General features: G+C 40.1%; 1 protein-coding gene across 1 annotated transcript in view; it reads left to right on the top strand.

Annotated features, from left to right (window-relative positions):
• Positions 1–24239, top strand: part of hectd2 (HECT domain containing 2) — a 104559-nt gene extending 80320 nt beyond the window's left edge. Inside the window, exons 14-21 of the mRNA XM_072557782.1 lie at positions 425–513; positions 1566–1724; positions 3303–3377; positions 4246–4333; positions 4781–4887; positions 5725–5840; positions 15300–15443; positions 21050–24239. Coding sequence (XP_072413883.1) covers positions 425–513; positions 1566–1724; positions 3303–3377; positions 4246–4333; positions 4781–4887; positions 5725–5840; positions 15300–15443; positions 21050–21170 — 899 coding nt within the window. The 3' untranslated portion in view covers positions 21171–24239. The remainder of the gene's footprint in view (positions 1–424; positions 514–1565; positions 1725–3302; positions 3378–4245; positions 4334–4780; positions 4888–5724; positions 5841–15299; positions 15444–21049) is intronic.
• Positions 24240–25673: the final 1434 nt, after the last annotated feature.

Below are 25673 nucleotides of genomic sequence, written 5' to 3'. Positions count from 1 at the left end.
CCAACTGGGATTCCTAGCTGTTGCAGGAACAGGGCATTATTAGACTCAACTAAATGGAGTTAACCCACATGGCTCTTGATGCCTACTAGCAGGCAGTGTATCTGACCCTGAGCTACCCTCTTTCACAATGGCTGAAGGCCCAAGGTTTGGTGGAGACCAACATGAAAGTCAGCAATCTAAATTATATTTCCACCTCACCTGTCTCTAAATTGGGCTCTCAAATTCAACCGATCTTTTCCATATATCAAGCAGTGTCATTGCAAATTAATAACATGCCATAGGTGTTACACATATTTTGAGATGTCCCTTTTCTTGTTCACCTACTAAAATTTAATTCCCAACCAGGTGCACCTGCAATGTAAGAATCATTTACATGTGTGTTTTTTTAAAAAAGGTGTCACAAATTTCAGTTTTTGTTTAACAGGAATGTTTACATATCAGTGGGATTCACGGTTTTATTGGTTCAGTAGCTTTAAATGTGAAAGCTACTCTGAATTTCAATTAGTCGGAACTGTATCCTTTGCCTAATGCATTGATATAAAATTGCCATCAGTAGTAACTGCTTCAAGAGAGGTATATTGAACAGAGTACTTTAAAAGCAAATTGCTATTTTTCAAGGTCTGTCAGGATCAGAACATGAGAGAAATCTCTTAGGAACACTTAATTCCAAGCAAACAAAATGAAATATTTTAAGTCATTTAAATTCATTCCCCAGTGCACATTACAAAACTAGACAATGTTTAAACACAAAGCTGCACAGGTTTTCTGAAATTTACTCGAGAATTGACCAGAGTAGAATGAGAAAAATGTCCTGTAATGTCAGAATGTAGTCTTTATAGACATCTACAGGTCAGAAACTGATACTAAGCAATGCTCTTACTGACTTTAGTTACTGGCTACATGTCCTAATAGCCCAAAACTAAACTGGTGAGATCTGAAGAAAGAGCAAATATCTTTTCAGGGCCAACTTGCCCAATTATTCTCTCTCCTTGCCACCACCTAGTAAGGAGGAAATTCTACACTTTGAACTGAAGAGTGCAAGAACAAGTCTAATAGGCATGCCACAAGATACTTTTTTCCAGCCAGCTGTGGACCAACAACAAAATACAACTTCTAGTTCTTCAACGTAGTGGCCTAGAGTTAGCTAGGAAAATTATGGTTATGAATGTGTATATTTTAAAGAAGTTATCTGTGTAGAGAAAGAGGCATAATGAAATTATTTATGATTTAAAAGTTACTAGATGATTTGCACCCTTTCATCATTAGCTGACCAAAAATAGGAATTTGCCACAAACCTCCCTGTGAATTTCAAGAATTATGGCATTTGTTATATCTTGTTAAAATCACTTACAACAGTGAGGACTAATAATTAGTGTGTATTTTAGTGATGAAGTTTTTGCTCCTGACAAGAATACAATTACACCATGAAGTTTCACTCCTGTCGGTAGAGGGTTATCCTTTGAGAATTTCAGATTTGTTTTTTTTTAGGTAAAACGTGTCATTGTTTTTTGTTAGTTGCACTGACTTGCATGTTGTGCTTTTACCTTAACATTTCTATTGTATAGTTGATGGGTCTGGCTGTGTATAATAGTATCACCCTGAATGTTCGGTTTCCACCCTTCTGTTACAAGAAGCTCCTGAGTCCTCCTGTTGTTCCAACCCACCAGAATGCTACTGTTGGAGTAGCATTGCTTACACTTGATGATCTGCGCCAACTTATGCCGGTAAGTGTCTTTATAAGATGTAGAGTTTAAGAGCTTTTATTGGACCTAAGATTTTAGAGGTTATTTCTGTTGCTCGTGTACAGTTACACACTTTTTTTTTCCTATCAAAGAACACACAGATTTTAATACGCTGTTAATTAATCCCATCACTTATTACAAAGAGTTGCTTAGAATCATGAGAGACCTCAGGAAATTTACAGAGGATATATAGCCAAAGTAAGAAAGGATTTTTTTCTCCAAAAATCTGTATATGTCAATGTCAAATAGTTTAGAAGTAGTGAAGGCAGCAGTTACGGTGATCACTTACACAATTGAAAGATGATGTGGCTTCTGCTGTTGCACAATTAATAAATTCTGTTGGTCATCTTGAAGCACAATTGAAAGAGATATTTTAAGCTGTTATTGGCTACAGATAAAATAACAGCCAAAATAAAAGTTCTCCTTTTTACAGAGATTTTGTAACACAGACATTTTATTTAGGTTAGATTAAATTCCATACAGTATGGAAACAGGCCCTTTGACCCAAGAAGTCCACACCGATCCTCTGAAGAGTAACCCACCCAGCCCCCTACCCTATATTTACCCCTGACTAATGCAACTAACCCTGTGGGCAATTTAGCATGGCCAATTGACCTGACCTGCACGTCTTTGGATTGTGGGGGGGAAACTGGAGCACCCGGAGAAAAACCACACAGACACAGACAGTTGCTTGAGGCGGGAATTGAATCCGGGTCCCTGGTGCTGTGAGGCAGCAGTGCTAACCACTGAGCCACTGTGCTGCCCTAAAAAAGCATCAGCAAAGCCAAATGTTCGATACTTTACAAGCTATTTTGTACTTAAGACATATAATTTTGCCATAATTGTTGAAAAATATTTTCCTATTCACCCAATCTAGCAGTCATCCTTTCTCTCCATTTTTGAAGTTGTTAACTCCTTTCCTTAGGTGCTACCTTGTAGGGGCTAGCAATTTTTCCATATCTGAGCATAAGCAGCTAGTATTGGCTGGCTGTTCACAGCTGTGTGTGACCTCCTTCTCATCTAGTGTTCACAAAATCACTGTACATCAATCAATAATGGCGTGACTTTCATTGGCATGACTTCTCAATTCTAAATGACCTAGCAAAACCTGGATTCAAAGCTAGAATTTCTCCAGCCTGTTTTTTTTTTAAGTTTAATATTAAAGTTTTAATTGCAAACTAGATAGCAACCTGGTGGATGGATTCAACATAAAAATAAGCTTGCGCTCAAGTAGCTATAGAAATGGAGCATTACATGGAGTTTCATGTTCAACAGCCAGTTTAAAAATGATGTTTGAATTCCCACAATGAACGAGGTTAGTTCATTTATTGGTAGAAGATGGAAGTTTAGAAATTGCCCATCTGGGCAAGGGAACAGACTACATTTTTACCTGCAAAGTGTCCCTGCTATTGCTGATTAGGAAACAGATCTAGAGACAGCATAAGCCACTGTACCCTTGGCTAAAGGACAATGTGACCTAATGTTATTCTAGAATTGTAGACCATATTAATGGGTGAGCTTTACGAATGAATTATTAACAATTAAGTCTGTCATTTGAAGGACTTAGCTCATGGACTTACGGCACTTATAAATTATGAAGGCAATATTGAAGAAGACTTTTGTTCCACATTTCAAGTAAGTTCTTAACTTGAATCTGATTTGAAATGCCTTTTTTGTTCTGAGAAAAATAATTAAACTAATTATTGAACTCCAGATGGTGAAATAAAAATCTTCTAAACATCATACTTATCAAAATTCTCAGCCTATTAAAATTTTATTTATTTGTACTGAGTTTGCTCATATATGTACTTCCAAATGTGGAAGTGGTGGGATTGGGGAGAATAATGGCAGTTTAATTGGAGTTCTTTTCAGTAGAAAGAAATAATTTGAAAGATTTATTGATGTTCAAAACTGAATGTTTTCGAAGTAACTAAGGTACATAAATCTAGGAAAAAACTGAGATCTTTTAAAAACAAAATTTTGTTAGCACATAGTCTATTCAACCAAAGAGAGTGATGGGTGCAGAATCACCACTAGATTTAAAAGGGAAATGAATAAAAGTATTTGTTTAAACTTAAAGGGGTACGACTAAAGGGCAGAGAAACATCCACAGGCATCAACCTCTTCCACAACTCCTGCCCACTATGCTCTCGAATTCAAATTAAAGATCTGAAGTTAGCTGTTTGTTTAAATATTATTTTGTTATCCTGTTGAATGATTGTCTTGTTACAGAACAGTGTTGATATTTTTCATAACAGCTGTAGAGGTATATACCATGAAATTCTGCCGTTATACACAAACATTTCATTGTATCAAATGTTTTTTCTATTGTAATGTGGGAATTCCAATATTTAAAATAAATTAGTTATTGCTTTATTAAAACAAATCATTCCATTTGCACATGTTCAACACTGATATCACCTTCAGTCCTATTTTTTAATGGAAACTGATTGGTTACTCATGGTTCTGTCAGTTTATGTTGTCAACCTTTTATTTATTTCAGATATTTCAGGAAGAATTTGGAATTCTAAAATCATATAACCTCAAACCAGGGGGTAACAGAATCCCAGTTACCAATCAGAACAGACAAGGCAAGCAAGTGACTGATACTGTTAAACAGTTGCACTGTATATTGCTAGTTTGCAGAAAGATGCACTGAATAGATTAAAGCAATGACAAACATTCACAAAGCTTTGCTCAAACATTTCTTTATTGTTCATTTTGCTTTCAGCAATCTTTATAGGAATCTATTGTGTCAATGTGCCCTTTAATCTATTTCTGTCAGCAAAAAGTCTTGTCAGTGGTATTTGATGAAGCAGATAACATGTTTGAGTCATTAAGTTTGACTTATAGTTAAATTGCAAAATAATTTAATGTTAAAGAAAGGTTACAAGTTTACGAAAAAAAATTGTAAGTTAAAAGACTAAATTCTTGAATGTCACGCAATTTGAAAAACTCAGCTGGATGTAAGTTGATTAAAAGCTAAGGGAATAATATGCAATGCTATTTGTACAATGATATTTTACTTTTTTTTCCAGAGTATGTGCAGCTCTATATTGATTTTCTTTTGAACAAATCCATATATAAACAGTTTGCAGCATTTTATTATGGATTTCATAGTGTTTGTGCCTCCAATGCTTTAATGGTAAGCATCTAACAAATAGTCATTTGTTAAAGTTACAAAGTTATTTGCTACTCAGCTTCTCATTTGATTAACTCAGTTATATTGTATTATTTGTGACAGTTTGGCTGTCTTCTCACTGCTAAGCTCTAACGGCAACCAGATCATATTCACCCCTTTCATACTGACCTCAACCTCAATCAACTGAGGGCCAAAATGCAAGGCAACAACTATGTCTGTAATAGACGTACACAAGTTAATGCTTTCTCTAAAGAAGAACTACTATGCAACAGATTATTGATGTATTCACTGAACTCTGAGTCAACGTGGAACTTACTCCGAACAAACTGAAGTCCTTTACAAACCTTCACCAAATGTATCAAATTCACTACATTTAATTGAGACTCATGATGAAGTATTGGAAAATATGACCTGCCTCCCATATGTGGTAGTAGCATGAGAACATTGAAGAGGAGTCTTATTAATTTCTTGCTCAGTAAATGGTACTCTCTGCTGAGGGAAATAATCATTTAGTAATTTTCTTGGATTATTGTTTGGTAAAATAATGTTTTTAGAATATAAAAATGCCTGTAATTTCCACACTCCTATTTAATATGATAATGTAATAATATCAAATAATGTCTATAATGAATGCCTTGCTTAACTAGGTTAAGCTAGTTAGCTAGATGTATTAACTTGTTTAACTAGGACAAAGTTTCTTTTGAAGCAGTCAGAATACACAGGGAAAATCTTTCACCTCAACATTCCATAAGTACATTTGATTTCTTTGACAAACAAAATTTCAATTTTAGTTCCCAAATGTGCAGAACAAGTGAATGTAAGAGACTAATTCTTCCACAGCTGCTCCTCCCAGAGGAAGTGGAAATTCTTGTGTGTGGGAGCCCTGAGCTGGACATCTATGCACTGCAGAAGATTACACAGTATGAGGGTTATTCCAAGATGGACCCCACAATCAGGTAAGCAATCCAATTATTCTCATATGAACTCTGTTTTTGTAATAGTGACAGTTTTAAACAAGATTAGGTTTGGTTTTAGAGTCACAGAGATGTACAGCATGGATACAGACCCTTTGGTCCAACTCATCTACACCGAGCAGATATCCCAAAATAACGTAGTCCAATTTGCCAGCATTCGGCTCATATTCCTCTAAATCCTTACTATTCTAATACCCACCCAGATGCCCTTCAAATGTTGCAATTGTACCAGCCTCCGCCATTTCCTCTGGCAGCTCATTCCATATATGCACTACCCTCTTTGTGAAAATATTGCCCATTAGATCCCTTTGAAATTCTTCTCCCCTCACCTTAAATCTATTTCCTGTACCCTGGCAAAAAGACTTTTGCTGTTTATCCTATTAATGTCCCTCATGATTTTATAAATTTCTGTAAGGTCATCCCTCAGCCTCTGCTTCAGGGAAGGTAGCCCAACCCTATTCAGCTTCTCCCTGTAGCTCAAACCCTCCAATCCTGGCAACATCTTTGCAAATCTTTTGTACACCCTCTCAAGTTTCACAACATCTTTCTTATTGCAGGGAGACCAGAATTGAATGCAATATTCCAAACATGGAGTAATCAATATCTTGTACTGCCACTACATGACTTCCCAACTCCTATACTCAATGCACTAACCAATAAAATTAAGAGTGTGTTGATGGAAAAGTACAGTAGGTCAAGCAGCATCTGAGGAGCAGGGAAATTGACGTTTCGGGCTGAAGCCCTTCATCAGGTGCTGCTGGATTCACTATCACTGACGTGATACCTACCTTGAACGTCACTTCAACCCCCGTAGTTGCCGCTACGGCAGTCACTTCCACCCCACTGGTAGTTCCCATTGGTGACGTCACTTCTGCTGCCACTGACATCAGCAGCCAAGGACCCAACTGTAACGTTGCCCTCCCTGCCCGTAACGTCACTTCTGCCCCCATTAACTTAGCTATAAGTGCCACTTCTGGCCCCTTCGTAAGCATCACCTCCTTTGGTGATGTCCCTACTGACCCGGTAACCACGCCCACTCAAGCCACTGTCTCTGCCCCCATCTCGAACACCAGCCCCACTCCAGGTCCTAGCTCCCATCCCACCTCTAACTCCAGCCCCACTCCAGGTCCTAGCTCCCATCCCACCTCTAACTCCAGCCCCGCTCCAGGTCCTAGCTCCCATCCCACCTCTAACTCCAGCCCCGCTCCAGGTCCTAGCTCCCATCCCACCTCTAACTCCAGCCCCGCTCCAGGTCCTAGCTCCCATCCCACCTCTAACTCCAGCCCCGCTCCAGGTCCTAGCTCCCATCCCACCTCTAACTCCAGCCCTGCTCCAGGTCCTAGCTCCCATCCCACCTCTAACTCCAGCCCTGCTCCAGGTCCTAGCTCCCATCCCACCTCTAACTCCAGCCCTGCTCCAGGTCCTAGCTCCCATCCCACCTCTAACTCCAGCCCTGCTCCAGGTCCTAGCTCCCATCCCTGCCGTGTCTTCACCATTCCTCCAGACCTCCCCCTCACTGAGGACGAACGTTTAGTCCTCAGTAAAGGCCTCATATTTATCCCTCTACGGCCCCAGATTAATGAGTTTGACACACACAGCGACCTTGAATGTTTCTTCCGTCACCTCCGCCTCCCGCTTTTGACCTCTTCATTTCAAACTGCCGCCATGACATCAACTGCCTCAAACTGTCCAACCGATTGCTCTCACAATGCACAGTCCTCCACTCCCTCTGCTCCAACCCCAACCTCACCAGCAAACCAGCAGATAAAGGAGGTGCAGTGGTAGTTTGGCACACTGACCTCTATATTACTGAAGCCAGGCACCAACTCGAAGACACCATCTCTTACCACCCCTCGACCATGACCTCACACCCCATCACCAAACCATCATCTCCCAAACCATACACAACTTCATCACCTCACAGGATCTCCCACCCATAGCTTCCAACCTCATAGTTCGGGAACCCCACACTGCCCGATTCTACCTCCTGCCCAAGATCCACAAGCCTGACTATCCCAGCCGACCTTTCATCTCAGCCTGTTCCTGCCCCACCAAACTCATCTCCATCTACCTCGATACTGTCCTATCCACCCGGTCCAGGAGCTCCCCACCTATATTTGGGACACCACACACACCCTCCATGCAAGACTTCCGTTTCACCGGCCCCCACCGCCTCATCTTCACCATGGACATCCATACCCTCTACACCTCCATCCGCCATGACCAGGGCCTCCAAGCCCTCCGTTTCTTCCTCTCCAGACATTCCCACCAGTACCCTTACACTGACACTCTTATTCATTTGGCTGAACTGGTCCTCACCCTCAACAATCTCTCCTTCCAATCCTCCAACTTCCTCCAGATGAAAGGGGTAGCCATGGGCACCTGCATGGGCCACAGCTGTGCCTGTCTCTTTGTCGGCTACATAGAACAGTCCATCTTCCAGAGTTACACCGGCACCACTCCTCACCTCTTCTGCTGTTACATTGATAACTGCATCTGTGCCACCTCGTAAGGAGGTCGAATACTTCATCAACTTCACCAACACATTCCACTCCGACCTAAAATTCACCTGGACCATCTCTGACACCTCTCTCCCTTTCCTAGACCCATTCCTGATGAAGGGCTCTGGATTTTCCTGCTCCTGACCTGCAGAGCTTTTCCAGCAACACATTCTCAACTCTGATCTCCAGCATTTGCAGACCTCACTGTCTCCGCACTGACCAATAAAGGCAAGCATGCCTTTGGGAGAAAATATTGGTCCCAGATTCTCCATGATATGGCAACAAAATAGACAACACAAAATGTCTACACTTAGCCATTGAGCCCACCCACAATGCTTCAAATTGGCCAAACCAACTACCCCAGACATCACCTATACCTCAGGACATGACTCATCCACCCCCAGACCAAGAGAATATACTTCTTCAGATTAACTGATAATGAGCTTCGTACTCAACAATAGCCTAGCACTTCTGATGTCCTTAGGGCACAGGTGCTCCCACTAGGAAACAATGAGGTCAGAGCCAATTCTGATGAAACGTCGATTTTCCTGCTCCTCGAATGCTGCCTGACCTGCTGTGCTTTTCCTGCTCCCACTGGGAGTCAAGCCTTCACAAAGGGTACCCAGACAAGAAGGCACCAAAAGGTATTTCGCTTGTCCCCTCAATAATACGAACACATTGAAACCAGGATGAAACCCACTAACACCTACTCCAGCCAAGGATTGGAATCTCCTGAGTCAATTAAGAAACTCATTGTCAGACACCAGACACTTGAATCTTTTCACCGAATGAACTGTGTTTCTCTTTGTCGTATAACTCACACCATTGTCTCATAACTCACACTTCATTGTTTTAAGTGTATAAAACTCCACTGTATTCTCTGTTCGGGAAAGAAGCTGTGGTTTCTTCTGAACAGACTGTCAGTGATTGTTTCAGTGGGGTCAAGTCTTTCCCGTGATATCGCTGTTTGTTAAATAAACCCTCATCAGTTCACAGTCTGATCTGTGTGTTTGTGATCTCTGATTAATTGGGCTAAATTTGCCGACAGTTCCAAATGCTGCCTTCATTATCCTGTCTACCTTTGACTCCATTTTCAAGGAACTATGAGCCTGCACTCCAAGGTCTCTTTGTTCGGCAACAGTCCCCAGAATCTTACCATTAAGTGTATACGTCCTCCTGATTTGCCTTACCTAAATGCAGCTTCTCACATTTATCTAAATTAAATTCCATCTATCCCTTCACAGCCTATCGGCCCATCTGATCAAGTCCCATTGTAGTCTGAAATAACCTCCTTCACTGTCCACCACACCACCAAACTTACTAACAGTACTTCCTATATTCACATCCATATCATTTATATAAATGACAAAAAGTAGTGAACCTAGCACTGATCCACTAGTCACGTATGCCTCCAGTCCAAAAGCAATCCTCTACCCTCTGTCTCCTACCTTCGAGTCAGTTATGTATCTAAGTGGCCAGTTTTCCCGATATTCCATGTAATCTAACCTTGTTAACCAGTCTACTGTGCAGAATCTTGTCAAACACCTTACCAAAGTCCATATAGACCACGTCCACTGCTGTGCCTTCATCAATACTCTTCGATACTTCCTTGTAAAACTCAGTCAAGTTAGTGCTGCACTATTTTCCACACGTGAAGTCATGTTGACTATTTCTGTTCGGTCCTCATCTTTCCAAATTCATGGAAATCCTGTTCCTCAGAATCCCCTCGAACAACTTACCCACTACTGATGTCAAGCTCTTTACACTTTTAGAGAATGCAGGAAAATGTGATTAAATACAACCCTGTCTGCCTAATATTCACATATTTTGTTTGAGACATCTGATTCCAGACATGTCAGTCATGGCTTTGTTACAGCTTTCTCACCACTGGCTCAGATGATCGTGGGTTCAAAGGCTGTCATGCAAATTCTATGCTGGCACTGCTGGAGGAGTGTCCCAAAGTTGAGATGCAGTCTTTTAGATGATAAATGGAGGCTTCTTTTACCCTCTTGGACAAAAATGAAAGATCCCACAGCACCAACTCTAAAGGAGAGCACAGGAATTCTTAATGTTAGCCTGGCCAATCTGTCAACCAACACCAATAACAGATGATATAGGTATTATCTTATTGCTGTTCATAGAATGTTGCAGGTTATCACATTTCCCACCTTACAACAGTAACCATATTTGAAAGTACTTGGCTGTAAAGCATTACAGGGCATCCTGAGAGCATGACGCTGCTATACAATGAAAGTCTTTCTTTCTAACTTGTTCTTAAATCTTACGTCTTTATCTCTCCATCTTCAGTAAAGAGCATAAATTGGCAAAACTGGGGCCAGTCTCAATAGAGAAGGAAAGGTTGAGAAAATATTTGACAGATGATTTCAAATGTTTTGAGGAGTCTGGATGGAGTAGTTTGGGACTAACGTCTCAGGAGGGAAACAGTTGTGAATGAGATTACACTGAATTAAGGTGATTTGGCAAAAGTACCAAAAGTAACCTGCATCAATACCTTTTTACACAATGAGTGGTTAGGCTCTGGAAAGTACTGCCTGACAATGTGGTGGGACATGGCTTTCAAAAGGGAATGGAAAATTACACAGCAGGACTACAGAGAAAAGGCAATGGGAGTAGGATTAGCTCTTGTGGAGTGCTGGCCAAAGGCCACCTTCTATGCTGTAACTATTCTCTATCTTCATTCCTAATTATAGTCCTAAATTTTGTTTATTAGATGGAAAGCAGTGCTTATCCATATTATTTAGTGTATTAAAGTTAGAGGTTTGTTTCATTTTTTTAAATTCATGCATGAGATGTAGGTGTCACTGATTGGCCAGCAATTTTGCCCATCCCTAGTTGCCCTTGTGAAGTTGTTGATGACCTGCCTTCTTAAACTGTTACAGTCCATCTGCTGTAGGGGGTAGATCCACAATGCTCTTAGGGAGGTAATTCTAGGATTTTTACCCAACAACACTGAAGGACCAGTAATAGATTTCCAAATCAGGACGGTGACTGACTTCAAGGATAACTTATTCTATCCCCCTGCCTTTTCCCTGTAGTCCTGCAGTGTAATTTTCCATTCCCTGTTGAAAGCTACTTCCACCACATTCTCAGGCAGTGGTGTTATTTCATTGGAAAGTGCTGTCCAATGAGCCTTGGTGAACTTCCACAGTGCACTTTGTGGATGGTACACACTGCTGCTACTGAGCATCAGTGGTCAGGGAATGGACGTCTGCGGATATAGTGCCAGTAAAACAGGTTGCTTTGTCCTGGATAGTTTCATGCATCTAGATTGTTGTCGGAGCTGCAGTCATCCAGGCAAGTGGTGAGTATTCCACCACTGTGTTGTATCTTGTACATGGTGGTCAGGCTTTGGGAAGTCAGGAAGTGAGTTACCTGCTGCAGGGTTCCTAGCCTCTGTCTTGCTCTTGTAGCTGAAGTATGTATATGGTGAATCTAGTTTAGTTTCTTGTCAATTGTAACTCCTCAGAATGTAGATACTGGGTGTTTCACAATGGCAATGCCATTGAATGTCAAGGGGTAATGGTTAGATAATCTCCTGATGGAGATAACCAGTGCTGGCACTTGTATGACAAGTCTTGCTTGTCACTTGTCAGCCAAACGTGGATATTGTACAGGTAGACTTGGATGTGGACAACTTCAGTACCTGAGGAGTTGAGAATGTGCAATGTTCAACACTAAACATCAGCAAACATCCCTACCTCTGACCTTACCACGGAAGGAAGGTCATTCATGACGTAGCTGAAGATGATTGAGCCTAGGATGTAGTAATTGTTTTTGAAAAGCTCATATATCCTTCTATAAGGAATGATATGTAAACACACAATCCACAGCTTTCTGAAATTAAGTTTTCTGGATTGTTGGTTACGATAATTATGTGGATTTATTTTGCAGCCAAAAGCCTTGCTATAATCAGTATCAATGTGCTTATTATAGAGTGGTTTGATTCCTTTTGTTTCTTCAGTTTAGAGGAATTTAAATGACATAGTTGAGGATTTACTGACTGGCTTTGCGGAGCCACTAAATTAGTTGGTTGTGCTTTGACTAATTTTTTAGCCAGAAAAGGTTACATGGGTAGTTAGACACAACAGGAGGGGGGCCTCCAGGGAGATGATAGTGTTTTGTGCTGTAGGGCAGCAGCTTAAATTTTCATAGTAAATTTAATGTAGATACCATAAGATATTTTACATGGGAGAAAACAGATGGTGTACTGCACTGGAAGATTTAGGAGAGAATGCATCAAAAGAAAGGAAGGGCTTCCTTAAGTGGAGAGGCAGAAATGCATGAATAGTAAGTTCTAACATTTAAGACCAGAATGATTAGCACACAATGATTTTTGTTTACATTTTCTGTCAAAAATAAATCTGGAATTTTCAACGTCATAGTTTTTTTTCCATCTCTGGGAACGTGGTTCCAATCCAATTCAAACAGGTGGGGGATGAAAATCTCCTTTATATAGTTGTAAGATCCTATAGTAAAATATTTAATGTGTCTGAACCAAGTTACCAAAGATACACATCACAAAACCGGTACTGTCAAATAGTTGTTGTGCTAATGGAAAATATGATAAAGGACTGGAAGCACTTCTGCAGTAAAGGTACATCTTTTCACATTTCAAAGAGAAACAAAAGGTAGATGCTAAGTAAGTTGGCTCGCATCAATGGGAGATTGCTTTTACCTATGTAACATTGATATGGAATTAAGCATATTGACAGTGGGAATTTTCAAGGAGAATTACATTTAATGGATTAAAATCAATCAGGTATGAGGAACAGATAAAATATTTGCTGGAACCTAACCCGCAGACAACAAGAACAGCATTGCCTGGGGCTTTCAAAGGCACAGCAGTCTGAAACATTTTGACGTCTTGAGCTCATGCTAAATCGACCCTGATCCATATTTCAGCATAACTACTTTTTCTATAAGGTAATCTCTATCCCATCTCCATTTTCAGCTCTCTGGAAATAATGTAGCATATCAGTATTCAGTACACAGGTCAGCAACTGCAAAAAAGAAAGCTGCCTAAAATCCAACATTGTTATTCAGTTGAAGTAATTGGTCATGTGAACATAATCTTATTACTTCAGTATTTTATAGTCCTCAATCAAATCATCATATGCAGCTCTGAGCCTATCTGGTATTTTAAACTGGCAGTCAAATCTTGTGGCCTTTCTTTAAACTGTTTCAAAATCCATATGTACCTTTTTATTATGTGAAGGTTTCAAAGCTGGGCACAGTATTTTAACTAAAGCTTAACATATGCAAAGACAAAATGTTATGCTTTGTTATCTCCACTATTAGAAGTAGGTAGAGGTAATTTTATTTTGCCATTTGTTATTTAGTTTGTTTCTGTGCATGATATATTTCCAAAAGTTAATAATTGGATTTCAACAGGATTTGCTACAAAGAATGCACAGTGAATAACTATTAGTTTTTAGCAAAGATACATATATAAATTCGAGAATTTTAGCAACATAGGAAATAGGATAAACAGACATTGTTTTAGAACATTGTGAGTTATGTCAGATACTGTTGCAAAAATAAGAGTAGTATTTTTGTGCAGGCTGTTAGATATGGATTGGCTTTGAGCCATTTCGAGATGGAAGCTCCTAATAATTTTTTTTCAGTTTTGTAGTTATAGAGCATCAACTATGCAGCCATAAACCTTCAAGAAGAGCTAGGTAACTGTAAGAATGTTAACAGTGTAGTTGAGAAATGTGCTGTACTGAATGCCCCCTTTAGAGCCAGTTGGCATTGAAAACACAACCTAGAAACTGAGTTATTGATGGGACCACAAGCTGTGTACCTACACATAATCTAATAACTTCCACAAACTGCATTGGTGGTCAATTTGTCATTGTTTATGTTACAAAGAACACAGATCCATGCTCATTTGAACAGCAAATCTAAATAACTTAGCTTTGACACTGCACTTAGTTCATCCATGTCCTTGCTGTGTCATGGTCTATTTCATATACTTACCAAGCTGAACAGGAGTTTACTGTACTTTGAGGCTCTAAGGCCCCATATTAAAGATGTGAACATTTAACAGAGGCTGCCAAGCAAATCTCTATTACAGTGTCTTCCACAATGTATATCCTGTAACAGTCTGCAGCTTCGGTGAACTGCAAATTCAAAGTCTATCATACATGACTATGCAGATATGGGTAGTGGACTTGTCCATTGCTGTACTAACTTGCAAAATTTGGGCAGGCACATATAACTGGCAATAACACTTGTGCTCAGACAAGCAGCCTTTTATATTGGAGTCTTTCTATGTACCATCATGTTACCCCTAGCTCCATATTCAGGATGCACTTACATAACTGATAGTGTCAATGCAAGGTAAAACCACTTCACACCCAATCTGCAATTGTAGTGCAAATGTACCCTTAGCTTATTAGAATTTCTTTTATTCGTTCATGTGATGAGATTGCTATTTGCTAGTTTAACACCTAATCCACTTCTCTAATCTCCTCGAGAAGATGGGTGGTGAACTGTTTCTTGAACTGCTGCAGTAAGGATGCCGATATACCACCATGCAGTTCAGAAAAAAGTTCAAGGATTGTGACTAAATGAAGGAACAGCAATATGATTCCAAATCAGGATGATATGTGACAAGTTGGGACACTTGCACATAATAGTGTTCCCATGAGTCTGCTGCCCTTGCCCAAGGCAGTAGAAGTCATATGTATGGGTAGTGCTGTGGAAGGAGCCTTGACCAATTGCTACTGTGTTTCTTAGATATGGTACACAGTGCTGCCGCTGTGTTGGTGGTTGAAAGATTGAATATTTAAGGTGGTGCCACTCTAGGCAAGTGGAGAGTACTCCATCACACTGCTGGCTTGAATGATAGAATGAATAAACACTTCTATTTATACCAGATAGTGATATTTATTATTTTCATTTTTTTTTCTGGTAGGTACTTCTGGGATGTGATTTTAGGATTCAGTCTTGAGCTCCAAAAACAACTTCTACATTTTACTACAGGGAGTGATAGAGTTCCAGTAGGTGGACTCGCTGATCTTAGTTTTAAAATTACAAAGATTGATGTGCCTACTGATTGGTAAGATGTTTTTGTTAATGTAATTTCCATTTGTTATAAAAATATTGTAAAAAATGTATCTCAGAAAATAACACAATTACTTATGACATTATGGCTCCAGGTAGACAAGAAGATAATGACTGAATAAAATCATATTGGTCAAATGCTATTGAATAAATATACTGCAGTTTAGATTAGATTAGATTACTTACAGTGTGGAAACAGGCCCTTCGGCCCAACAAGTCCACACCGCCCCGCCGAAGCGTAACCCACCCTTACCCCTACATCTACATCTACAATTTACCCCTTACCTAACACTGTGGGCAATTTAGCATGGCCAATTCACCTGGCCTGCACATCTTTGGACTGTGGGAGGAAACCGGAGCACCCGGAGGAAACCCACGCAGACACGGGGAGAACGTGCAAACTCCACACAGTCAGTCGCCTGAGGCGGGAATTGAACCCGGGTCTCAGGCGCTGTGAGGCAGCAGTGCTAACCACTGTGCCACCGTGCCGCCGTGCCATTCTCTCTGTTCTCTGTAGAAGGTATTTTAAAGTAATCACTCATGTTACAATTATAATGGAAATCATGTCCTCTTAAAATCACTAGCATTCTAAAGCAACTATTGAATACAAAAACTCAAAAGATATATTGCAATTCATCCTATTTCAGTCTTTACATTCAATTTGAGTATTGTTTCTCATTTGCTTTTGCATGTTTTACTTTCAATTTGTGCCCTCTCATTCACCATCCTTTCCTAAATGTCAATAGTTTCTTCCTACTTCCTCTGTCCAGACTCCTCAAAATTTTGAATACTCCAACAAATCTCCTCTCAGCTGCCTTTTCTCCAACCTCTCTTTGTAACTGAATGTCCTCAGAGTCATACGGCACGGAAACAGATCCTTCAATCCAACCAGTCCACACTGACCATAATCACAAACTAAATTAGTCCTACCTACCTGCTCCAGGTCCATACCTTTTCAAACCTTTCCTACTCATGTACCTACCTAAGTGTCTTTTAAATGTTGTAACTGTGCCCCATCCACCACTTCAGCAAGTTCATTCCGCATGCAAATCACTCTCTGTGCAAAAAAATTACCCCTCATAATTTTTCAAATTTCCCTCCTCTCATCTTAAAAATATGTCCTCTAGTCTTGAAATCCCCCATCCTAGGGAAAAGGCACTTACTATTAACCCTATCTATACCCCTCATGATTTTATAAATCTCTATAAGGTCGTCTGTCAACTTCCTGCACTCCAGTGAAAAAAGTCCCAGCCTGTCCAGCCTTTCTTCACAATTCAAACCTTTCATACCTGGCAACATCCTGGTAAATGGATGTAGGTTTGCTCGCTGAGCTGGATTGTTCATTTTCAGATGTTTCATCACCAGACTAAGTAACATCTTCAGTGAGTCCCCAGACAAAGCAATGCTGGTGTTTCCTGCTTTCTTTTTATATGTTCGGGTTTCCTTGAGTGGGTGATGTAATGTCCTGGTGATGTCATTTCCTGTTCTTTTTCTCAGGGGGTGGTAAATGGGATCCAAATCAATGTGCTTGTCGATAGAGTTCTGTTTGGAATGCCATGCTTCTAGGAATTCTCGTGCGTGTCTCTGTTTGGTTTGTCCTAGGATGGATGTGTTGTCCCAGTTGAAGTGGTATCCTTCCTTATCTGTTATGTAAGGATACTAGTGAGAGAGGGTCATGTCATTTTGTGGCTAGTTGATGTTCATGTATCCTGGTGGCTAGTTTTCTGCCTGTTTGTCCAATGTAGTGTTTGTTACAGTTCTTGCACGGTATTTTGTAAATTACATTAGCTTTGCTTGTTGTCTGTATAGGGTCTTTCAAGTTCATTACCTGCTGTTTTAGTGTGTTGGTGGGTTTGTGGGCTACCATTATGCCAAGAGGTTTGAGTAGTCTGGCAGTCATTTCCGAGATGTCTTTGTTGTAGGGGAGAGTGGCTAGGGTTCCTGGACATGTTTTGTCAGCTTGTTTGTCTAGTTTTTTCTGCAGGTCTAGTTTTTTCATTTGTCGCTGTCTAATATCTGTGGCTTGTTGTATTGTGTTTGTCCATTCATGGTCTGTTGCATAAGTAAAAATTTTTGGTGCAAAATTTCCTGGTTGTATTAACAGTGTATTCAACAAGAATTGGTACCCAATGAACACAGTCCGCCAATTTCACAGTAACAAACCTAAACAAGTAGACAAAACGTGTCCAGAAACCCGAGCAACTCCCCCCTACATCAAAGACACCTCTGAAATGACTGCCAGACTACTCAGACCCCTTGGCATCATGGTAGCCCACAAACCCATCCAACCTAGGACAAGCCAAACAGAGACACGCACAAGAATTCCAAGCATGGCATTCCAACCAGAACTGGAAAAAGAACAGGAAATGATGTCACCATAGGAAATGACATCACCAACCCAAGGAAACCCAAACATATAAATAGAAAGCAGGAAACACCAGCATTGCTTTATCTGGAGACTCACTGAAGATGTTACCTAGTATGGTGACAAAATGTCTAAAAATGAACCTTCCAGCTCAGTGAGCAAACCTACATCCTGAAGCTCAATCTGAGCTGCAAATCTTCTCAAAACTCACTAATCCTGGTAAATCTCTTCTGAACCCTCTCCAGCGTAATAATGTTAAAAATCACACAACACCAGGTTGTAGTCCAACAGGCTTATTTGGAGGCACTAGCTTTCGGAGCGCTGCTCCTTCATCACGTGGTTGTCCACCTAATGAATGAGCAGAGCTCCGAAAGCTAGTGCTTCCAAATAAACCTGTTGAACTATAACCTGGTGTTGTGATTTTTAACTTTGCACACCCGAGTCCAGCACCGGCATCTCCAAATCAGCTGAATAATATTCTTTATATAACAGGGCAACCAGAAGTGGACACAGAACTCCAGAAGAGACCCTCTCAATGTCGTGTGCAACCTTAACATGACTTCCCAACTCCTATAATCAAAGAGTTAAGCACTGAAGGCAAGCATGCTAAATGCTTTCTTAACCAACCTGTCTATATATGATGCAAACTTAAAAACGAATTATGTACCTGAACCATCTTCAGGTCCCTATTCTACAAAACTACCCAAGGCACTACCATTAATTGTGTAAGTTCTGCTCCTGTTCAATATACCAAAATGTAAAATCTCACATTTATCCAAATCGAACTGCATTTTCCAGCCCTTTGGCCCATTTGATCAAGATCCCTTTGTAATTTCAGAAAACCTTCTTCTCTGTCTACTATGCCATGAATTGTGTTATTGTCTGCAAACTTACCAACTATGCCTTCTATATTCTCATTGAAATCATTTATATAAATGACAAAGAAAAGAGGACCCAGAACCAATTCCTGTGGAACACCGTTGGTCACAGATATCCAGTCCAAAAAGCAACCTTTTACCACCACTCTGTCTCCTGCCATTAAACTAATTATGTATTCAATTGGCAAGCTCACCATGAATCCTTAGAACCATGTTTGTGAATCTTTACTACATTCTGTCTAATGCCTTCATATATTTCCTAAATTACAGCATCCAGAACTGGATGCAAACTGTAATCAAGACTGACCAATGTCAGTTAGAAGTTCAACATAACCTTCCTGCTCTTGCACTTTAATCACTTTTTAATAAAGTTTATGATACATTCCTGCCACCTTCAATGACTTTTGTGCAATGTTCCCTTGAGTTGCCCAGCGGATGCACTGATTTCCAGTTTTATTGATTCAGAGGATACAGGCATCACCAGCCAGGCCAGTATTTATTGCTCATCCCTAATATTTCAGAGGGCAATTAAAAATCAACCAAATTGCCGCAGGTCTAAACTCAATCATACACCACACCGGGCAAGGATGATAGTTTCCCTCCCTAAAGGAAATTAATGAATCAGATAGTTTGTTTTCAACAATTGAGACTCGTTTCATGGTCATCATTAGACTCTTAATTCCAGAATTGAATTCAAATTTGACCATCTGCCAGAATGGGATTCAAACCTGGGTCCACACACCTGGGACTCTGGACTAATACCGCTAGGCCATCTGGTTCCTTAGGTTTCTGCTGTGCACAAACATTGGGAGGTCTGTGTAGCAGCAAAAAAAACTAAAAGGGAATGTGGCTTATGTGCATTTACACCTATGTTCCTCTGCTCCTGCACCCATACAGAATTGTACCCTTTATATACTCTCTCTATATTCTTTCCTGTTGTAATGAATCATTTCATATTTCTTTCATTTGAACTTCATCCACTCATTCAACCAATTCTCCAATGTCCTTTTGAAATTCAACACTATGCTTCCTAAAGTTCACTCTGCTTTCACGTTTTGTAACATGTATAAACTTTGAAATTATACTCCGTATATCATGTTCTAGGTCATTACTATACATCAGGAAAAGCAAGAGTTCCAACACTAGCCCCTTTGCTATACACCTTCCTCCTGCCTGAAAAACATCCAACATTACTAATTGTTTCCTGTAATTTAGCCAATTCCATATCCAAGTTGCTACTGTTTGTTTTATTCTATAACCAGTACTTTGCCCACAAATTTGTTATATGTCACTGTATAATGAAGTAAAAGTACCATAGTCCCAGAAGACCATATTGTTAGACAACTTGTAGTCAGTTTAACTTGAGGCTCACTATACCTCAAGCAAAGGGCAAGGCTGAAGTAGAGGCTTCACTGTGACCTCATCTGGTAAGGCAATTGAACCTGCTGTTAGAGTCAGTCTGCATCACGAACCAGCCAACTGGGTGCTCTGGTTCTTTGGAACTCACCAGACTCAAAACATTAACTCTGCTTTCTTCCCACAAATGTTGCCAGACTTCCTGAGTTTCTTCAGCAATTTTTGATTCAGATCTCCAGCATCTGTGAAGATCTTGACCCATGGGAGGGGTCTCTCAGTTCCGCGATCGGTCAAAAGAACACTAGTAATTTGGTCTGGTTCTGCAAGATTTGACACTTTAATCAATATCGGTCAGCATAGGTTGTCCAGCAGCACAGTCGTTAAAAACTTCTGTGTTCCTTGAAGAAACTTCGCAAATAGCTTAAAACAAAGACAATTTTATACTGTTTTTGAAAAATAGTGCCGCCTTAATTACAGAGCAAATCCAATAAAATTTAATAAACTGATACTATAGACATAAGGTTAAGCCAATGATATTTCCTGGGAATTAACTTTGTTTTGCACATTTTATCTCTTGGCACTGCGTCTCTAGTTAGCTAGGATAGTTAGTAATGTCCTATCTAGCTTAGTTAATTCTATACTGTGAAGGAAGCATTGTCTGCTAATCTTTGGTTCAGTTAGTTCAGGAATGCAGCTTTTAGCAGGGTAAAAAGCCATTTTAAAACAGAGTTGTCAATTTGCAGCCTAGAAGCCATTCCGTTATGTTACTCTTATTAAGAAGCCATTTTGTTGTTAGTATTAAATGGTTGCTCCTGACAACAGCCTAAATCAAGATTTTTAGATCCTCATCTGCAGTTCTTATGTTATATGACAGTTAGATTTTTAAAATCTTATCTTTATAAACAGAAATAGAATTAGCACAAAATAGCATTGCAAGAAAAGGTCCATTTTCAAATAGTATATGAACTAGCCTTTCTAAACTTCATCTTTCTGGATCCACAGGTTACCAGTCGCCCACACCTGTTTCAATCAACTCTGCCTGCCTCCATACAAGAATAAGAAAGAACTTAAGCAGAAGTTAACAATTGCTATTTCAAATACAGAGGGGTTTGGTCTGGAATAATAAGAAAACAACTGTACCACAACATTATGTAGAGCTTTCAGGGTAGAAAAGTAACAACATCAGTGCAATATATTTTCAGGAAATGGTATTTCACTTAATGCACCTGAATTTTAGAGTTAGTAGATCTCAAGTTTTGTTCTGTTTAATTTAGTTTTTCTAAGCAAACCTAGCTTTTATAGTGAGCTGTAGAGATCAAAACAAAAAGTCATTTGCTGTGTACTGTAGGATAATATAATGTTTTGCAATGTATTTTACTCTAGTTTTACAAAAATAATAGCAATTAATGTTCACTAGAAATCATGATAGAGTCCAGTTTTAATGTTGTATTAGAATGGATTTTAAATGTGTTGAAATCTCACCTTTGTGTTTTATAGCTCCAGATTTGTTACAAATCATCTCTCTCAGTTCTAAGGTTTGTTTTTGAGAACGTCCTGAATAGGAATTATTTTGAAGTATTGACCATAGCAGCTAAACCATTAGATAAACAAGATGCTGGTCCTGAACTCCAGGTGAGTTGTGAGACAATGCAATCAGCTTCTGAATCTGGACAGCAATGCTGTGGATTCAAACCTTATTGAGATTTCTAGCCTTTAAAATGTGGAAGAGTATCAATTAAACAATGCAAGTGAGTGTAAGAATCCTGGGACTGAATTTTCCCAGTTTTGTGGAGATAGGTTTGGAAGATGCTGGAAAGTACTGGGCAACTGAAACTGTTTACTTTCAGACAAATTTTCAGAGGTGCACTGTCGGGGGTGTTGTGGAGCTGGACAGGCAATGAAGCCAATTAAAGCCCCATTCAAGGGCCCTTTTGTGCTAGGATTACAACTTTCCTGGTATTTCACCAGCACCTTGTTTGTGTTGGGATGCTTGCAGTGCTGCAGAGGTGGCCTCCCATTGAGAAAGTCATGCTGATTGAAGTAATTGGTAGCATCAGAATCACAGTATAAGCAGAAGCTCGAGAGTGACCACAAACCTTGGAGAGATTAACCCTGCGTGCTGAGATCTTTCAGATTACAGTACTCCATCATCTTACTCACCACTGAAGTACAGTCCCTGGGTCTCCCTCTTCACCAACAGTGCTCATCTGTCAGGATGGGGCTGCCATCTGGACATAGTTGTGGACTGTCCTTTCGGGTCACCCACTTCTCTAATGTATCGGGCAACCCTGAATGGATGGTGAATATAGAGATAGTCTAATAGGAGCTGGCTAATGTAAAGTTACTCTGGTGAGCATGCTAAGGCTATATGTAGACTTGGGGTCCACGTCTCGTTCTGACACTCTGGAAAGTATTAAGCCACTGATGTCTGAAGACTAATTTTACAGCACCCTAATAGATTTCTGAACTTCATTATAGTTGATATTTGTTACAAAGGAAAAAAAATCAAGACCTTTGAAAATAATCAGGTTAATCTATATCATAAAGTAATGAGAACATTAGGCAAAAACTTGATTACTCAAATTCTACCAAAAAGGTAATCACTTTGCTACAATCTGGGATTTGAATATTTCATGTCAAAAAATAGATGCATCCAAGTGCTCCAGGCTTACAATATTGAGATAAAATGCACAACAGCCTGAGGGTGCATTCATGATTAAGCCCTATTGGCACTATGTTGCACACACACAATCTCTCCATGACCACCCAATGAATAATACCCCCTCCCACTCACAATGCAAAGCAAAATGTAGATTAGATTACTTATAATGTGGAAACAGGCCTTTCGGCCCAACAAGTCCTCACCAACCCACCGAAGCGCAACCCACCCAATTCCCCTACATTTATCCCTTCACCTAACACTACGGGCAATTCACCAGACCTGCACATCTTTGGAATGTGGGAGGAAACCCACACAGACACTGGGAGAATGTGCAAACTCCAAACAGTCAGTCACCCGAGGCGGGAATTGAACCCGGGTCTCTGGTGCTGTGAGGCAGCAGTGCTCACCACTGTGCCATCATGCCGCCCACATAAACTTACCAGACCATCGGGACTGCTCTCTCAGTAGAGAGAAGCATGACTGGTTGTGATTTAACCTGAGTGCCACCAGAACCCAGGCAAGGGAAGAGGTTGAGGAGAGTCCTTCATGGTAACCTCAAACCAGTGATGGGAATTGAACCCATGCTTTCATAGCACACTGTTCTGTAAACCAGTGACTCAGCCAACTGAGCCAATCCAGTTGCCTTAAATGTACACAAGGCAGCATTCATTCTGTGAAGTCAAAGCAGCAAAGCTAAAATGCGCAGCAAGTCTATTGACTGGTAAAGAGGCAAATGTCTGGTAAACCAGAGCAACACGTGTTTATCCTTTTTGAGATTCTAAGTGCTGAATGTTCTATGAGGTAACCTGCCCCATGAACCTTTTATGCTTCCACTTTGCAGGAATGACTTGAGATACAAATAAAACTGATCTTGGTCTCAGTAGCAACGTAAACCCTACAAAGCAAGCCCATAAGGAGGTAACAAAAAGCCAGAGTTACTTGTAGGTCAGGCAGCACTTGGGAGAAATAAATGGTTAGTGGGCTGTAATTATCAGGATCCCAAAGTCAAGCTCAATTCAAGGACAAGTAACCAGAAGTGGCGGAGGCAGCACTTTTTTTTGCCATCTTACTAGGTAGAGGCAGTCAGTTAAGAAGCAGCCTCTTGATTAAGGATGGAGGGTGAACCAGGGAATTTTCAAGTCCAGTAGGAAGGCCTGTAGCAATCTCTGGCCAAAGGTGGGCGCTTTTAGCACACTTGCCTTCATTGCTCAGACCTTTGAGAAGAGGGTCAGAAGTCACATGACACCAGGTTATAGTCCAACAGGTTTATTTGAAATCACCAGCTTTCCGAGCAAAGCCCCTTCGTCACCTGACAAAGTGGCTATGCTGCAAAAGCTTGTGATTTCAAATAAACCTATTGGCTATAACTGGTGTTGTGTGACGTCTGATTGCATCCACCCCAGTCAACATCAGCACCAGCACCACTACATCAAGGCATTGTGTATAGGAGATGGGATGTCATTTTGAGGTTATACAGAACATTGGTGAGATCTGTTTTGGAGTACTGTGTCCACTTCTGGCCATCCTGTTATAGGAAGGATATTTAGCTAGAGAAGGTTCAGAAGAGATTTACCAGGATGTTGCCAGGAATGGAAGGTGTGAGTTATAAAAGGCTGGATAGGCTGGGACTCTTCACTGGTGCATAGGAGTTAAGATGTGACCTTATAGAGGTTTATAAAATCATGAGAGATATAAATAAGGTGAATGTCTTTTTTCTAGAATGGGGCAATGTCATGATTATGGGGCATATATTTAAGGTGAAAGGAGAGCGATTTGAAAAAGATGTGAGGGGCACGTTTTCTTTACACTGAGGGTAGGTTGCATGTGAAATGAACTTTGAGGAAGTGGTAGATGCAGGCACAGTTACATTTAAAAGGCACTTACATAAGTACATGAATAGGAAAACTTTGGAAGGAGATGGGCCAAGAGCAGACAAGTGAGACTAGTTTAGGTTGGGATTATGTTCGGCATGTACTCGTTGGACCGAAGGATCTGTTTCTGTGCTGTATGACTCTATGTATCTGTAAATAGATGAATGTGAGGGCATGTCTAAGATAAAGTGCCAAAATTAAGTATTGCCGCAACTGCCAGGCCATCAATATAGACGGGTAATGTAAAGGAGGATTCCAGCAGTGACACCAAGTTCGGGAATTAATTGAACTTAACTAGTTACCAGTTGCTGCCAGTAAGGAAGCTGGTGCCAATCAGACCCACCTCTTGTAAGATCACTTGAAGGTGTTTTGACGTTTAGAATAGCCTTTAAAAGGGACAGAATATTGTTGGCACATAATAGGTGTTTCATTCATGTGAAAAAAACACAGTCATAATAGATCACTGGTGGCCCATTCTGACATATCCAAGTTTGTGACTGCTGTAATGTGTTGCAAAATTCGATCAGTTATTAATGAGATGATATTGATTGATTATGTATTGCTATGATTTTGGATTCAATAAGACAGTGATGAAACAGCTAATTCAGAGTTTTTCATTACTAAATGTTAAAATTGAAATTGGTAAGTTTGATAACAATGTGTTATGGGTCAAATGACCAAAGTGGCCAGATGGAGTGATTTAAACCACGGTTTTTTTGTAGTTAAATGGCAACCCACAAGGGGATTAAGTGGACTATTTTTTGTTTTTGTTATTTCTGGGATTGTGATAACTCCTCCTTCTGAAAGAGAAGGTATTTTTCATCAAAATGGGGCAGCTAACTGTAGGTAATGACTATATCTAGTTTTGAGTACTGCTGTAGAGTACAGAGCAAAGCTTTACAACAAAAAGGTTTATTCTCATGGTTTTTTACTTCCACTGCATAAAATTTTTAAGAACTGAAAAATTTTATAAAATTTTATTAATGGAAATTTATATTAAGAATCTAATGAAATTGAATGTTTTTGCTTTTGTAAAATTAACAAACATTTTATTTCAAACTCATGGTCGACCAATTAACCATGAAAGTTGGCA

The sequence above is a fragment of the Chiloscyllium punctatum genome, chromosome 38 (assembly GCF_047496795.1).
Source record: "Chiloscyllium punctatum isolate Juve2018m chromosome 38, sChiPun1.3, whole genome shotgun sequence".
NCBI lineage: Eukaryota > Metazoa > Chordata > Chondrichthyes > Orectolobiformes > Hemiscylliidae > Chiloscyllium > Chiloscyllium punctatum.
This window is presented reverse-complemented; position numbering and strand designations above follow the sequence as displayed.